The 16,634-nt window shown below is 41.4% G+C and overlaps 1 protein-coding gene across 4 annotated transcripts in view; it reads left to right on the top strand.

The window, feature by feature from the left end:
* Positions 1–16,634, top strand: part of atrx (ATRX chromatin remodeler) — a 98,677-nt gene that overhangs the window by 20,306 nt on the left and 61,737 nt on the right. For 3 of the 4 annotated variants that reach the window (XM_047017770.1, XM_047017774.1, XM_047017771.1), the window contains exons 8-16: positions 7,009–7,078; positions 8,241–8,374; positions 8,519–8,695; positions 11,692–11,809; positions 12,143–12,242; positions 12,583–12,795; positions 12,938–13,079; positions 13,215–13,324; positions 13,567–13,713. In XM_047017770.1, coding sequence (XP_046873726.1) covers positions 7,009–7,078; positions 8,241–8,374; positions 8,519–8,695; positions 11,692–11,809; positions 12,143–12,242; positions 12,583–12,795; positions 12,938–13,079; positions 13,215–13,324; positions 13,567–13,713 — 1,211 coding nt within the window. The remainder of the gene's footprint in view (positions 1–7,008; positions 7,079–8,240; positions 8,375–8,518; positions 8,696–11,691; positions 11,810–12,142; positions 12,243–12,582; positions 12,796–12,937; positions 13,080–13,214; positions 13,325–13,566; positions 13,714–16,634) is intronic. The other variant, XM_047017773.1, reaches the window with a different exon arrangement.

Below are 16,634 nucleotides of genomic sequence, written 5' to 3'. Positions count from 1 at the left end.
TCCATCTTTTGCCTAAGCGGAGCCAGAGAGGATACATTAACATTACAATTAGTCATTTAGCAGACGCTCTTATCCAGAGCGACTTGCAGTAAGTACAGGGACATTCTAGGGATGTGCATCTCCATCACTGAGAATGATGCGATACACCTAGATGCACAGCCAACGATCCGATACATTAAAGATACATAAAAGCAACTACTAATGCGATACGATTCACCCCTATTGCGATGCAGTGCGATTCAACATGATGCGATTCAATGGATGCAATTCAATATGGTACATAATGATTTAATTCTTTGTCAGACAGCAAATCATCAATTAACTAAACAAATGAAAGTTTTACTTCACATATTAAACAGTTTCTTACAAAAGATAAAATAACATTAGGCCTGGACCTTGCCTTAAACCAGTCCTTCTTTCCTGTTGTATGTGTTCTTTGAATGTAAAAAAAAAAAAAAGGGGAAAACTATTACTGACAGTCACAAGTTGCTTTAAACACTGTCATAACACCAGACACTAAATTGAACTCGTACGTCCTACTTTAAGGTTTTTCTCAATGACTCAGCCATCTCTCGTCTTACTTTGTCGTACACAACAGGGATTTGTTTCTCGGAGAATAGCTTCCTTTTCTTGCTAGGGGTACCGGTGGAGCTGAGCTAGCCACTGACTGTAGCCATAGCTGAATCCGAGGGGGAGGTAGTAGTCTCCACAGAAATACCATGTAGCCTCTTTAGGTGACTACCTAAATTAGCCGTGCTGCCTGTGTACTTATAGCAGCACGACATATCTTGCCAATTGCATGGGTCTTATCAAATTGCCCATCTTTCTTGTAAAATCTAAAGTGTTTCCAAACCTTGGATTTATCGCAATTCGTAGAAACGTGTAACTCTTCCACCACCATGGTAACACTTGCCCGAACACGCCTCTAACTCGCGCGAAACTTGGCCGAGAGACTTGACGAAAATCGGCCACTGACAGCAGTGGAGATGAGCGCGCTTAAGAAATAGTTAGAGAGGAGGTATGTATCTAAATATAAAATTGTTACATTTCTAAATACTAAAGGTGTTCGCTTACACACGATTCTGTAAATACATCGGATTATACAGATGAAAAATTTGGAAAATTTGTAATTAGTTAGAGTTACTAGTTACTTATTTCAGAAGTAACTGCATTACTTTACTAGTTACTGCATAGTAAAGTAATTAGTTACAATGGAAAGTAACGTTTGTATTAATTCTAATTTCCCTGCTTCTATTAAATTAAAATCAAATTAACGCACACAGATTCTATAATATTGTATGTTGCTAATTAATTGCCTGAAGGCAACGGTCTCAACGGTTGACATAGGTCGCATGTCTTGACAACATACCTGGGGGATCAGTCTGTTTAGTTCTGCCTGGCTTAGAGACTGGAAATACTCTGTTTAAAATCAAGCCTCAGCTGTATTGATGAAGTGGCTCCAACTGCTTGACCAGCGGAGCTAGCTCTGGGTTCTTTCGCGATTAGCTTTGTAGAAGCGTGTTGTTTTACTAAGTGCTTGTGAAGATTATTACTATTATTCGCAGTGGATAGAGTTCTCGCACCTGCACACAAACTACAGCTAACCAGTATATTCTTATCCTTGATCTGGACAAGGGAAAAATAATGTTGATATTTCCATGACACAATGCTTGCACGGTCCGAACTGTAGGCCATTGTGTGGGCTGGTCTAAAATGCGGAGTGATTTATTCATACACTGCGTCACCGTAAACTTGTTTAAATTGGATTAAAAACAGGAAATTGGGAAATTTATGCAAGAAAAAAGTAACGAGTAACGAGCCCATTTAAATTTCAGTTATGTAACTGCGTTATTTAATTGAAAAAAGTAATGAGTTACATTACTAGTTACTGCCAAAAGTAGTGGAGTTACAGTAACTCGTTACTTTGTAACGCGTTATTCCCAACACCGGAAACGATGCATTGCGATTTCATCCCACATTGTATCTGGTGCACACTCTTTTGATTCGGGCAATTGCATCGTGAGCTTTTATACCGATGCGAACCGGTGAATCTTCCCATCCCTAGGACATTCCCCCGAGGCAAGTAGGGTGAAGTGCCTTGCCCAAGGACACAACGTCATTTTTTCACGGCCAGGAATCGGCAACCTTCAGATTAATCGGCCTATTCCCTAACAGCTCAGCCATCTGACTCCCCATGGGAGATTTCCTACAGTTTTAGATTTACTGCTTCAAATTGAAAACGTAGGCGATATTTCGAGGAAAGAGTTTCTTTACATGTTGTCAATTTTGTCAGTTAAGTAAAAACGTTTTAGTTATGAAGCATTTGTTTGTTGGAGTAACGCAAGTTATTTCAGGACATAATTACATGATCCGGCCTCTGCATTGGTGGCAGGCAGCTACTGATCGTAGTAGTACTTAATAATACGGGTAGATGAAATCAAGCATTCTGATTGGTTGAGAGTGAGTCACTGGGTGTGCTTTATTGAACCATAAAGTACTGTATGCTTGTTTACATTTACTTTAAAGGGGAGCGTTCCATATTAGTGCGCACTCAAAATAACGGTTAGATTTTGCACGACCGTTAGGGTTAGAGTTGGAGTAATATCCTTACTGGAGAAGGCACTTCCAACACTGAGCCACCAGCAAAGAGAGCAATAGTGGTCGGAAGCGATGTCATCAGAGACGAAGGGGACATGAGAAACGTATTTCACGGATGCACAATTAATGGAGATATCCAAATCAACATAAGCAAACCATAACAACAGCCTAATGTTAGTCTATCGAGTCTTAAGTCACTCGTAACTAGTTTACAGCATATATAGCATATACCCAGTGCCTACGAAACATGATTGATTTAGAATGTTAAGGCCTAATGTTTAAATTAAATATTTTATTGAAAGTGTCCCATTGTCAATGTTGTTATTTTAAAGGCAACTTTTATAAAATGAGCAATGTGAATGAATGAGATGGTGCGAAATCTAGCTAGGCTAACAAACGTGATGTTCACAATGCTGCTTGTCCGTTGCATAGCAACAGCCACACGTACAGTACTATTTTCTCTCGGCTACTGAAATGCGATACACAACGTTTGTTGGCGATAACTATTTTGTGCTGAAAGGCAGCTTACTATTTATTAACTATTTATAATGTCGCAGGTGCCGGCCCTCTGCTGCGCGTCGGGCCTAACAACACCCTTGAACACGTACTTTATTGACGATACACTACTGCCTCTCGTACTCTATTGTTTAAGTATAGCCTCGTTTTCTTTTCAGAATTCTCTGAAACTTGCTCAATAAACATTAGCTAGCTACACTGTGTACTGCTTAACCCTTGTGTTATCTTCGGTCATTCTGACCCATCAGTCATTGTGACCCACCGTCGTATTGTGACAACTTTACCGCATACTAAAACAAAGTGAAGCATTTTCTTTTAACCGTTGGGCTGTCTTAGACCTCCCACATTGCGAAGGTTAAAAGAAAATCATTTTTATTTGTTTTTGTATTGGGTAAAATTGGTGGTTCGTTATGAACCTTTGGGTCATGTGACCCGAAGGCAGCACAAGGGTTAAGCTAAATATCCAAGTTATTTGCAAAGGTTTCAGGTACAAAGGACAAATACTATGTTACCTTACTTAAGTAGACATTTTGGGTATCTATACTTTACTGGAGTAATACCGCTCGCCGTCTCGCCTTATTTACATTCCAAAAAAGGCTATTGATAACATTTAGTCATTTAGTAGCCATTTAGCAGACACTCTTATCCAGAGCGACTTTTTTGTTGTTGTTGCTATTTTCGTTTGACCTTGAAGCATATTTGCGTTGGTCTGACGGAATTTTTGATGTGGAGTGTATTTTGTCTAAGCGGACCACATTCATGCCGATGCTAACGGTGTTTCCTCTAGGATTTTTTTTAGCAGTGGGGGCAAGTCTGTCTGAACACCCCCCTTCCCCCACCACGGCCGAAAAAAAAGTGCTAACCCTAACCCTATATTTCAGAGCCGGTTAATGTAATAGTCCAATAGCTAATTTAATATTACACATATTTTCGTCGATGTCCCCTATAGAAATAAAGTTAGGCTACGTAAAGACACTGTTCACTCAAAGTATGTTGTAAATGGCATAAAATGCTGCCAGTTAATAATTGACATAACAACTTATTGTAAATGGTCAGTAGCCTAGCCTATTGATTAAGTTAGGCCACTCGGAAGCATGTACACTGTCTGCTTCATTTGATCTTGATAGGCTAAGCATTCTGTTGCAAATAATAACAATATACCCACTATTTATTAATTTAAAGGGGCGATTGATTGCAAAACCGATTTTACCTTGTCAAAGTATAATAACGACAGTTCGATGGGTAAAATGAACATACAGTGAATATCAAAGTCCATTGACACCTCTTTCCTATGCAAATCTCAAAAAGAAAATATTTGGCTGTAAAACGCTAGATTTTCAACAAAGCCACCGGTGTGACGTAGGACGGGGGACCGCCCTTTTTGGCTCTGGTCTGTATCTTTGTCGCCCCAAAATTAACATCCAGACCAGCCCGAGGTAGCGTCTATCTCCGATTCTAGTTTAGCTGCGCGCTGCTCTGTGTAGGCTACCTATAAGGAATTGAAAATGGACCACGGTCGTAAATGCTGTGTTCCAGGCTGTACAGGGAAGGCTAACACTCAGTCTTCCCAAGGAGCCAAACATTCGACAGGCATGGCTGCTGTTGTTTATGAGAAGATCCCGGCGAAGTTCGACACTCAATCATTCATTTGCTCTGAACATTTCAACCAAGACAGTTTTGACAACCTTGGACAATTTTAAGCAGGATTTGCTAGGAAGCTGAACCTGGAAAGAGGTGCTGTTCCAACCGTATGCTCATTGCAACCGCAAGCTATAAGGACAGTATGATGTTGTGCTAACAGTTATTAGCAATGCTAACGTGTCCTGTATATAGCATGACAGGTAGAATGCTAAATACGTTTTTACACACATCAAATGACTCGCTAGACTAGCTGTAGTCGGCATTAGAAGGGAAGCTTCCGAAAAAATTGCCAGAAAACGAATCGCAGTCTGGCTTATTGCTAACGTCTGTCTAGATAATCTATTTGAAAGAACTGAAGAAAGGCAGGTGCTAACAGGATACGTTAGCATTGCTAGTAACTGTTACTAGTAACACCCAGACTGTAGGCATGTAAATTAGTTTAGCTTGCTAACGCAAGAGCATAGGTAGAATGTGTGATAATTTAGCCTAATTTATTGGCAATGGGGCTAACATTGTTTCGTGTTCCTGACTGTGTTTCATTCAAATAAATAACCTGTGTTTTTGGATGTTTGTCCAGATCTTTGTCATGTTATTTTTCAGCAAGATATCTAGAGCTAGCTAACTGAAGCCGAGTAGAATCACGATATGGTTTGGTTGCTAAGCTGTAGCCTAACGTTCTACCCACCTAAGTCAATCCAGTTTGCTTCAACAACAGAAGTGGAAACAAGTAATGTTATCATTTCAAATGATATGTAGTCAATCTGTTGAAAACAGTGTTGTGTAGACACAATAGATTTATTTGCGCATTTTTATTTCAAGTCTCCACCTTCGGTGTTTCAGTGAGTGCTGCTGTTGGCCGTGTTGTGTTTTTGCTCCACAGATTCACTTGTTGAAAACCAACCAATCAGCGCGCAGCTTATCAAAATGTTAATGAGCATACCATAAAAGTGTTAGTGTTTTTTCCCGGGAACATTTCAGAGGATCTATCAGGGGGCATAGAACAGCACCCGGGCCATTTTCAACCCAACCAATGTTAAATACCCTATTCGGAGACCTTAAGGAACAGTGTGAAATACCCCCAAAAAACTGCCCTTTAAACTACTTGAGCATAATAATGCATCTAAAATACAAACGTGAGTAAGGGCAGAAATCCATCGAATCGAGGTGTGCAATTTCGCTAACAAGGGAAGGATACAAACAACAAAAAACACCAGTTAACTGAATTATATTTGCAAGAACTATAGACTAATACAATAACAGGCTTAAATGAACTGACAACATAAGTTATACGACTTACAGTTCTCCAGGACACACGCACGCATTCTAAAAATCACTGCTGATAGACAGCCAAAAATTTTTTACAGCCGTATTTCTTATGCCGTGGCGGCAGAAATTTAGCCGTGGGGGCCACACAATCAACATAGCGGAAAAACTGTCTAATTAATTATGTATGATGACCTATTCTGCAGGTAACCAATTCGATTTGTTGTTTTATGGCTCGTGTTACGCTGGTGGCATTGTTAGCATTCTTGATATATGATGGCTAGTGAAGGCTAACTACCAACTAACTGAGTGAGGTCATGATGGGAAATATCAAACTGAGGCTTTAACGTATCAACCGAGCTTCAACGAGGATAGTAAAACTCAGACTGATCGCTTTCGCTAATTTTTAAATTTGTCGGAGGGCATTACGGATCCGTATTGAGCTGTGAGTAGGTCACCACGCGGATGGCATGACGCATCAGCCAATTGGAACGCTTGTACTGTCGTTGCCTCTAAATAATAGCCAGTAACGTCTTGTTTTACATATTTCCAGAAATATTACTATACCGTGATATATAACGTAACCGTGATATAAAATTACTCATACGGTGATAGAAGATTTTGACCCTATCGCCCACCCCTACACCTAGTAATAAATATATATGAGAGAGAATATAGGTTGCGCCTTGCCATCGGCAAGCAAACCCAATAAATACTGATGAATCAGATAAAGCCTTCTGATGAGTTTATGCTTTCAGCAGGTATAACGGTGGATCTGGATATAGGATATGATAGCTCCAAGTACCACCTTTTATTCGAGCCCACAATTATGGAAAGTAATACCTTTTTATCTTAGTATGGATAAAGTATTTGACCAAGGTCAAAGTTACCAAGTTAACAGAGAGTCAGTAGTCAACTGAGTGAATGGATGCGTATGGACTGTTGTATTCTTTGGTCCTTAATCTTTTGACTTATTTGTTGCTTGTATAGGTGATGATGAAAAGGGTAACCATAACATTCAAATGGGAGATGACGATGATGATGACGATCCCGAAAACAGGTAAGAGTTGTGTAAGAAGACCCCAAAAATTTCCCCCACCTTTACAACACCAATATAAAACACCACAATAGCACATCAAACTTAAATCTCCTCTGTATTCCTCAACTTTATTAATACTTTTATGGCAACCATTATAACCATATTTAGCTCATGCTGATCCCTGAAGAGTCGTACCTTTGACCATGTTTTCAACTATCTCTTAACACTAGAAGCGCTGAGCCAGTTTTACCTACTAGAAGCGTGGTTAGTGCACAAAATTAGCTTATTTAATCTATTAAGTCCGTAGATGTAAAGGGAACAAAACGTAGGCTAATGAGGATAGTTGTAGTAGATAGGCCGCCTACTTGATTTATCAAATGCAACTTTCATTTTATATGTGCTGCTGCCCTTGCGTAACCCTCCATCTACATAAAACCAAAATACACATTCTCAACCAACATGATATTATCCACTGCCTATTATAGGCTACACTGCTTGTCTTTCCGAAAATCGTTAAATTGAATAGGCTTACTATCAAGAGGCTAACGTCAAGTAAATCTCTAGCCTACAATTTCCAAACTAATTATGTGGCTCTCATTTTTGCAATACTTGGACTATGTCCTGACATAAATTAAGGACATTACATGTTTGCCTGTATAACTTGATCTAATTAGACCATTGAATGTTTATGATGTCCCTTTGTGTTTGTTTATACTTGACGGGGGACAACAACGCAATCTTGTCAGCTGACTATATAATGTTGATAATGTTGGGCTACTATAGACAAATTGCAGTTTAACCTGTAATGTGTTTGACATCCTTTAGCCAGTCAATTTAATTTTTGCTGAATGATTGAATGGCTAGACAACAAAAAACGCTCTAATTAAATTATTACTGACCAACAACACGGAAATAAATTACTGATTGACAAAGGCAAGTTCATTTTCCAACCTTGCCTTTAGCGCAAGAAGCTTCATCTAGTGACCATTACATGTCAGTAACAGTGTCCCTGTCTGAAGACAGGTGTAATTTGAAGCCTAACAGCGCTATAAGTAGGGGAAAACAGCTTGGCACTTCTAGTACTAAACCACTTACCTTGCCATGAGTTAGACTTTGTTGACAGGAGTTGGGGATTAGTCCAGCTGGACTGTTTCTGATTAAATACTTAAACAAACTACCAAAGGATTGCCAAGAAGATGCTCCTGGCCCAGATCAAATCCAATTATTCTTCTGGAGCTGAGACTTCCTCTGAGAACGAAGAATTGGACAATGAGGATAATAAGTCAAAGAAGTTGGCCAAAGAAGAGGATGAGGAAGGTGAGCTAGATTGTACCACTGAAGCTTTTGAATGGTTTTGTTCATCAAAGATTAATTTGGCTCTGGAGTTTATCAGAAATATATTTAATTGTTTTTGATTATCAATAAGTGGTTTTCCCTTGTTTTCTTGTGCTCACACTTTAGAAGAGGAAGATGAGGAGGATGATGCTGACTCTGGTTCTGAGGTGGATGTGAAAAAGGGTGGCCGATGCCACCGTCTGCTTAAACACAAACTGTCTCTAAGTGAAGGAGAGTCAGGAGATGAGAAACTTGTTTCCAAAGGCAAGAAAAAGGAGACAAAGAGGAAGACCCGGCGGAAAGGTATGTGATTGAGTTGGAGTCAGTTGTCATAGACTTGGCATGATACAACAGTCCACTTTATATGTATCACAATACATTATTAAAACGTATGTCTTGATATATTTTAATACTATAATAGAGTAATGGGTTTTAGTCAGACAAAATATTACTGAGAAAACAACATTCCAGTTAGGCTTCAAGCAGAGCTATAGTCCACACCTTGAAACCATGGTGTGGCTGGATTACCATGTTAAGTCAAATTGTCATAGCCATGCCATGGCCAACCAACAGAGGGCAATACAACCATTTTGACACCCAACTACAAGGTCTAGATCAGTGGTTCTCAACCCTGGTCCTCAAGTACCCCCTGCTTCAACACACCTGATTCAAATGAATGGGTCGTTATCTAGTTATGCAGAAGCCTGTTAACGACCATTCATTTGAATCAGGTGTGTTGGAGCAAGTACAAAGTGCTGGACAGGGGGTACTTGAGGACCAGGGTTGAGAACCACTGGTCTAGATCACCTCGGCATCTACCCCTTCGATGGAAACCGACTGCTGGGGGGTTTAGACTTGCGAAAGACAACCAATTTCCTTGTAAGAACCTCTTTTTGTGCATGGGGGCCGAAACAGGAGATGACCTTGCCCAAATTGTTTTCATAAAGATTTAAGTACACAATGACTCAATGACACATTATGCTTTCGCATTAATATTTTCACCAGTAAAATAAGAGCTCTAGCTTAAAACCCTGAAATACATTCTCTGTTGTTAATTTTGCTTGATAATGTCCCCATGCACAAAGCAAGGTCCATACAGACATGCTTTCTTGAGTTTGGTGTGGAAAAATGTGACCCTTGATCCTTGACCTAAACATCTTTGGGGAAAAATGCTCATGCCCTCAGCAAGCCAGGTCTAATCACCCCAAATCAGTGCCAAACCCCCCTAATGCTCTTGTGGCTACATAAGCAAAACATCCCACATATATACTCCAAAACCTTGTGTCTTGTGCCTTCCCAGATAAGTGGTAGCTGTTATAGCAGCAAAAGAGGCCCCAACTGCATATGAATACCTTTTTGTAAAGGGATGTCCAACAAGCTTATATAAGTGAGATAATCAGGTGTCCACATGCTTTCGGCCATATAATGTATGTTGTTTAAATGCTTAAAATTAGCCTAGGAGCAGTCTCCTCACTGAAATGATCAGAATCAACAGCAACCAAATAGGGCTATCAAGAAGTTCTGTTCGTTTGTGGGTTGTACAAAAATTTTAATATTAAAAGAAAATAAACGCACCTGCATTTCAGAGTAGTGGTAACAGAATCAGTTATGCAAGTGTAGGCCATATCCAATCATATATTTATTGAATAGTCTCCGATAGATGTACCACAAGCACTATAATTATGGTTGCAACAATGAATCGATAAAATCAATAACGTTTGATTGGCAACGAATTTTATTATTGATTCGTTGTGTCGCGCAACTATTACGCCACTCAATAAGAGCAGAGCGGAGGTAGAGGAAAGACCATCGGAGAGACCCGTAACGTTGTTCTGAAACACACGGCGGAGGCAAATAAATCAGTACGACCCAAGTCATCCAAGGTGTGGGAGCATTTCACACTGAACTAAAGAGGGTAACATTTCTGGGGAAATTGTACCGTAGCTTTCTGGGGAAATTGTGGGGTGTTGCCCTGTATTATTGTACGTGCTTTGACTGGTTAGCTGCTGCGATTCCCACACTACCGACGTGTAGTTGTTAGTTAGCTAGACTTTAAGCTATGGTACTAATGCAGAGGGCTCGCTAATATAGCTGTCTGTCTTACTAGAACGGCGTATCTAAGGGTCGTTGCTAACGTGTGCTGACGTTGTGACTATAAGGCTAGCACTGAGGTCCCTTCTGCCACAAGGCACTTTTCACCACAAAAACCTAATTTCAGCCTAAACCGTGCAACGGAACGTAAATCCCTATAAAATCAACACAATCGGTACCAAGACAAACATTTTCACACAATATTTGTAGTCCAAATATTGAGGGATCCTTAGTGGTGGGAAAATAATAAATATATATGAAAGAGAACAATGGTTGTGCTCGCCAACGACTTGAGCCCAATTTTTATCCAATTCATCGATTAATCGAAAAAATTATCGACAGTTGCAGCCCTATATGCAATCCCACACATAGACTAATTTGTGCCGGTGCGCCACAGAATCAACACCGGCCGCCACATATTGCATTTCTTTGTGATATTTTTTTATTATTACGCCATCTAAAACATGCAGCGTATTCGTCCAGGTGCATTTCCTTTCCTTGCTCTCCCTCCGTCTCTCTGTCGCTCAAGCGTCTCTCACATACACACAGTCACAACGTCACAACATCAGCACACGTTAGCAACAACGCTATGCGATGTCAGCGAGCCTTCAGCATTAGTACCATAGCTAAGTCTAGGAAAGTTTAGGTTACTTTTCGCTAGGTACCTACGAACATGTCGTAATCTGCTAGACAAGTGGGTTCCCCATCGTTCTTTTGGTGAGCAATCTCACGAGCCCTACTTACCCGTCGTCATGGAGCCGACCAGCTAAATAGTTATTTAGCACTAGCGTTGGTACCTGCATACATGCAGAAATTGTTTACAATATTTTCAGGCTTCAACCAGTGTGGCTCAAGCATAAAGTCTGGGTCAGGGAGAGAAAGAGATTCGTTAGGCATTGAAGAAAGAGTAGGAGAGGAAGACAGCATCCAACATAGCTAATACATATATATTTAATTGAAAAAAAAAAAAGTGCTGTGTAACGAATGAACCCCCCCCCCCCCCCCCCCCCCCCCCCCCCCCCCCCCCCCCCCCCCCCCCCGCCACAAATTGCTTTCTAGTCTGTGGGAAACTGCTGCATCATGTAAAATGATGATAATCAGCAAAAGATTTCCGTCCAAGAACCATCCTAGTGTGCGATTGTTCTTGATTCTTCTCTCCTTAATTACAATTTTTCCCTCTTCCTTTCATCCCCCTGACCCGTCTCCAGTGGGTAGTGATGACTCCGAAGACTCTGACTTTGAGAATTTGGAAACCAGTTGTGAGGACTCAGCCATGAGTGAGGAGGTCAGCGATTCAGAGAAGGAGGGAACCCGGCGCAAGACCAGGTGAAGAGAGACCAATTGAAAAGTCCTGTTTCTCCCAAAAACTTGTATTCAAATGATTGAATACTCAAGTTAAATGCAATGAGTTAGATTATATTTAAAACCTTTGTATTTCGATCTGTGAAAAATAATTTTCAAATGTTCTTACAATATTCAACATGAATAGATTCAGATCATAAAAATGTGTGTTTCTACCTGAGATGACCAAAATTGTTTCATATTTGCTGCTTTACAGAAAAGCCTCATTGATTACTTTATATGTTTGATGTGGTAAACATTCACCAGTTTTGTGTAAGACTTGCTTGTATAAGTTGAACACTAAATTATTCAAATCAGATCCTCCAAGAAGAAGGGAGAGGACAAGCAAAGGAGCTATCACCAGAAAAAGAAAAGGCGGAGAATTAAGGTCCAGGACTCTTCCTCCAGCAACGAAAAGGTAAAAGGAGATAGCGGATGTGCGTGGACTGCCTTATAATCGGGTTTGCAATCGACTTAGGGTTGTATCCTGTATAGTTATTGCTGCTTTTCAACTATTGAGATGCAGTGCTGCTGCTTCCTGCTCTGATTCTCTGAGTCTTATTGGTAAAAGCAGCTTTTTTTTTACCATAGTACATGGTAAACTCTGGTCCACTCATTTGATTGTTTGACCAAGACCTGTTCTAATAGCAAATAAGTACATGTTTGGCTGCAGCGGTTAGGTTTGTGGTGGATTTTACTGTAAGTAATTGTTTGATCAAGAGTTGAGCCATCTTTGTCCATGTTTGTGGTTCTCTCAGAGTGGTTCAGGAGAGGGAAGTGGCTCTGGGGAGGAGGGAGATGATGACAAAGGGACCCCCAAAGGCCGCAAAAAGATACGCAAGATCCTCAAGGATGACAAGCTTCGAACTGAAACAAGGGATGCTCTTAAAGAGGAGGAGGACAGAAGGAAACGCATCGCAGAGAGGGAGGCCTTGAGGGAAAAACTTAGAGAGGTAAACCTCTTAAATCAGGTAAAAAAACGAATCGATGGATTGATTATTCACACTTTGTCTGAGGAGTTAAACTCCATATACGAGGTACCCATGAACATTCTGTCTCCTTTCCTCTTTTCTCTCCGCCCCCATCTCTACTCCCCTCTCCACTTCCCTCTAGACTATTGTTGTGGAGGAGTCCTCCCAGGTAGTGTGTCCAATCACGACCAAGCTGGTTCTGGATGAAGACGAGGAAACCAAGGAACCTATTGTGCAGGTGCACAGAAACCTGGTCACAAAGCTTAAACCCCACCAAGTTGACGGTGAGAACAGAAGCACACAGACAAATGACCACACGTGTACTGTACATATAGACACATGCTTGAAAATGCCCAATGTGAAAGTTATGTTTTAATGGAGGCTACATGTGCGTAATTCATTTTGTGTGTGTTTTGCAGGAGTGCAGTTTATGTGGGACTGCTGCTGTGAGTCAGTGAAGAAAACCAAGACATCATCAGGCTCAGGCTGTATTTTGGCTCACTGCATGGGTCTCGGCAAGACTCTGCAGGTAGGACTGGATCTACCCTTCTTACAGCTTTATCATAGTTCTGTCTTGTCCTTCCCTCTCTGTACCTCTTTCTTGTGCATTATTACATTATTACTCTTTGTCTGACCCTCCTTCTCTTTTTTCTTTTTGCTGCTCTCTGTTTCTTGACTTGTTTGTCTCTCTTTTGTGAGAGGACTTTCCCTGAAATCTAACCTTAATCAGGGAAAATATTTTCTGACTGTGGTTTCTGCTGTGTCCCCTAGGTGGTGACATTCCTCCACACCTTGCTACTCTGTGAAAAGATGGAATTTAGCACAGCGCTGGTGGTGTGCCCCCTGAACACTGTGCTCAACTGGCTCAATGAATTTGAGAAGTGGCAGCATGGCATGAAGGACGAGGAGAGCCTGGAGGTACGAGATTCTGCTGTTGGTATCATGATTGTTCTACTGGTACGAAGTAGGGATGCACCGATCTGACTTTTTCAGTCCCGATACCGATACCGATGCCTGGGCTTTGTGAATCTGTCGATACCCGATACCGCTGTTGAATTAATAATAAACTGTATACCTCCCACCTTATACCTTCCTTCCACCATGTGGAAAAGACTAAAGGCACCAGACTTTCCAAACTAAGACAAAATAACAAGTGTAATCTACTGCATTCTTATTTATTTGTTATTTAAAAAACAAATGTGCATTCAAAATGCGAAAATAGAATGTAATCAAACGTAAGGCCTATTAAAATAAATAAAATGTAGCATTAGAAACAAAATAGTGTATTGGTCAAACATACAATAGTAATCAAACAGCAACCAAACATTGTTAACATGTAAAAATATTTGAATTCTTATTTATTTGTTGTCGATGGTGTGTAAACCATGAACGTTTTTAGCTTGAAGCATTGCACCGTGCGGTGACCAGCTCATGTCCAACCAGTGGACAGAAACTTAAAAGCAACATGGAGCGAGTCAGAGTTGGCTGTGTGGAGATATTTCACGCTTGCAAGGCCAACTAGTTTGTCGGCTGTTTGCAATGTCTGCGAAGTAAATGTTTTGAGGGGTGATGGTAGTACTGCAAAGTACAATAGTACCAATTTAATCAAGCACATCCAAAAGCACGATGCTAGGAGTACGCCGAATTCCTGCAGCTCAACGACTACGTAGAACGAGTAGCGTCGCACACATGTGATTGTTCAAATGCGCACAGCGTAACGTTGCATATGCGATTTCGACATTTCCAACTGAATATTTTCCGATAGACAAAAACTATGCGACCAACGCTGTATGGCTTCAATATGTACAATGAGAAGGCTAACAGGTGACACTAGCATGCTAGTGGCATTGTTTCGAGTAGCCTTTTATGCTTGCTGTGGGCACCGTCGGAAATACTTAGACCTCACGCATCTAAAGGTTGCATGGATCGGCCAGTGGTTTGGCTAAATTTGCATACACTTGCATACATTTGGGCACCCCAACAGAAAAATCACATTAATATATAGTAGAGCCTCCTTTTGCAAAAATAACAGCTTCTAGATGCTTCTTATATCCTCTGATGAGTGTCTGGATTCTGGATTGAGATAATTTGGACCATTCTTCCTTACAATACATCTCCAGTTCAGCAAGGTTTGATGGGTGCCTAGTGTGGACAGCCCGCTTCAAGTCACCCCATAGATTTTCAATTATATTTAAGTCTGGGGACTGGGATGGCCATTCCAGAACATTGTAGTTGTTCCTTTGCATAAATACCTTAGTGGATTTGGAGCAATGTTTCGGATTGTTGTCCTGCTGGAACACCCAACTCCGCCGTAACTTCAGCTTTGTTACAGATTCTTGAACATTATGTCCAGAATTTGCTGGTACTGAGTTGAATCCATGCGACCTTCAACTTAAACTAGATTCCCAGTTCCTGCACTAGCCACACAGCCCCACAGCATGACGGACCCCCCACCAAATTTTACTGTGGGCAGCAAGTGTTTTTCTTGGAATGCTGTGTTCTTTTGCCTCCATGCGTAACGCCTCTTGTTGTGACCGAATAACTCTATCTTTGTCTCATCAGTCCAAGCACTTTGTTCCAAAATGAGCCTGGCTTGTTCAAATGTAGTTTAGCAAACCTCAAGAGATGGCGCCGACGATGGCAGCCACGGTAGCTCGGTGTGCTCCGTTTTGTCTTGTTTTGTTTGTTAATTCAGTGTTCTGCCAAGATTTCCGGGGTTCTCTAACAAGAGAAGCACTTCTTAACATCAGGACTACAACTCCTGTGGATTTATTTCCCACTTTTCTGCTTCCAGCGGCAGACTTAGTGGGAATTATAGTCAAAGCCACTCTCGGCTTTGTCCTAGCAGCGAAGAATCGTAGGAGAGGTAAACGGGCCGGTGCTTTGGTGCGACTTCGTCGGCGCGGAGTGCGCACAGCGTTACCGGGGATATTTCTCTCCAACGTTCGTTCGCTGAGCAACAAACTGGACGAACTTCAGCTACTGGTATGGAAAGACAGAGACTTTCGTTCATCTTCCGTTTTGTGCTTTACGGAAACATGGCTGAGTGAAATGATCCCAGACTCTGCACTACAGCTAGCAGGTTTCAAACTGCTGAGAGCGGATTGTGACTCCCTGCTTTCTGGCAAAACGAAAGGCGGTGGTAACAGTGGCAGGTGTGAAGTGGTGACAGTGATTCTGCAGCGTTGTTCTCCTGATCTGGATTTTTTTTTTATTAACTGTAAACCTTTTTACTCGACACGTGAGTTTGCTTCATTCATACTGGTCAGCGTCTACATGCCCCCTCAGGCTAGCGCCAACGAAGCTCAACGTGTACTCGCAAACCAGATATTGTGCGTGGAGCATGACAATCCAGATTCCTTGGTTATTGTGCTAGGCGACTTTAACAAAGGCAATCTAACTCAAGAACTCCCCAAATACAGACAATTCATCAAATGCCCTACCAGAGAAGAGAACACTTTGGATCACTGCTACTCTACTATCAGTAAAGCATACCACGCGGTTCCCCGAGCAGCACTGGGTCACTCAGACCACGCCATGGTCCATCTGATTCCTGCATACAGGCAGAAGCTTAAGCGCTGTAAGGCTGCTGTGAGGACATCGAAACAGTGGACCAGTGAGGCTATGGAGGAACTGCGGGCGTGCTTGGACTGTACTGACTGGGACATGTTCATGACTGCTACCAATAGTCTGGATGAGCTCACAGAGGCTGTGACATCATACATCAGCTTCTGTGAGGACTGCTGCATACCAACACGCACCTGGTTTACAGCTAAACTCAGAAGGCTGAGGCTGGACAAAGAGGCAGCGTTTAGGAGTGGGGACAAGGACAGATTCAA

This window comes from Hypomesus transpacificus, unplaced genomic scaffold (assembly GCF_021917145.1).
Source record: "Hypomesus transpacificus isolate Combined female unplaced genomic scaffold, fHypTra1 scaffold_64, whole genome shotgun sequence".
In the NCBI taxonomy this organism is placed as follows: Eukaryota; Metazoa; Chordata; class Actinopteri; order Osmeriformes; family Osmeridae; genus Hypomesus; species Hypomesus transpacificus.
This window is presented reverse-complemented; position numbering and strand designations above follow the sequence as displayed.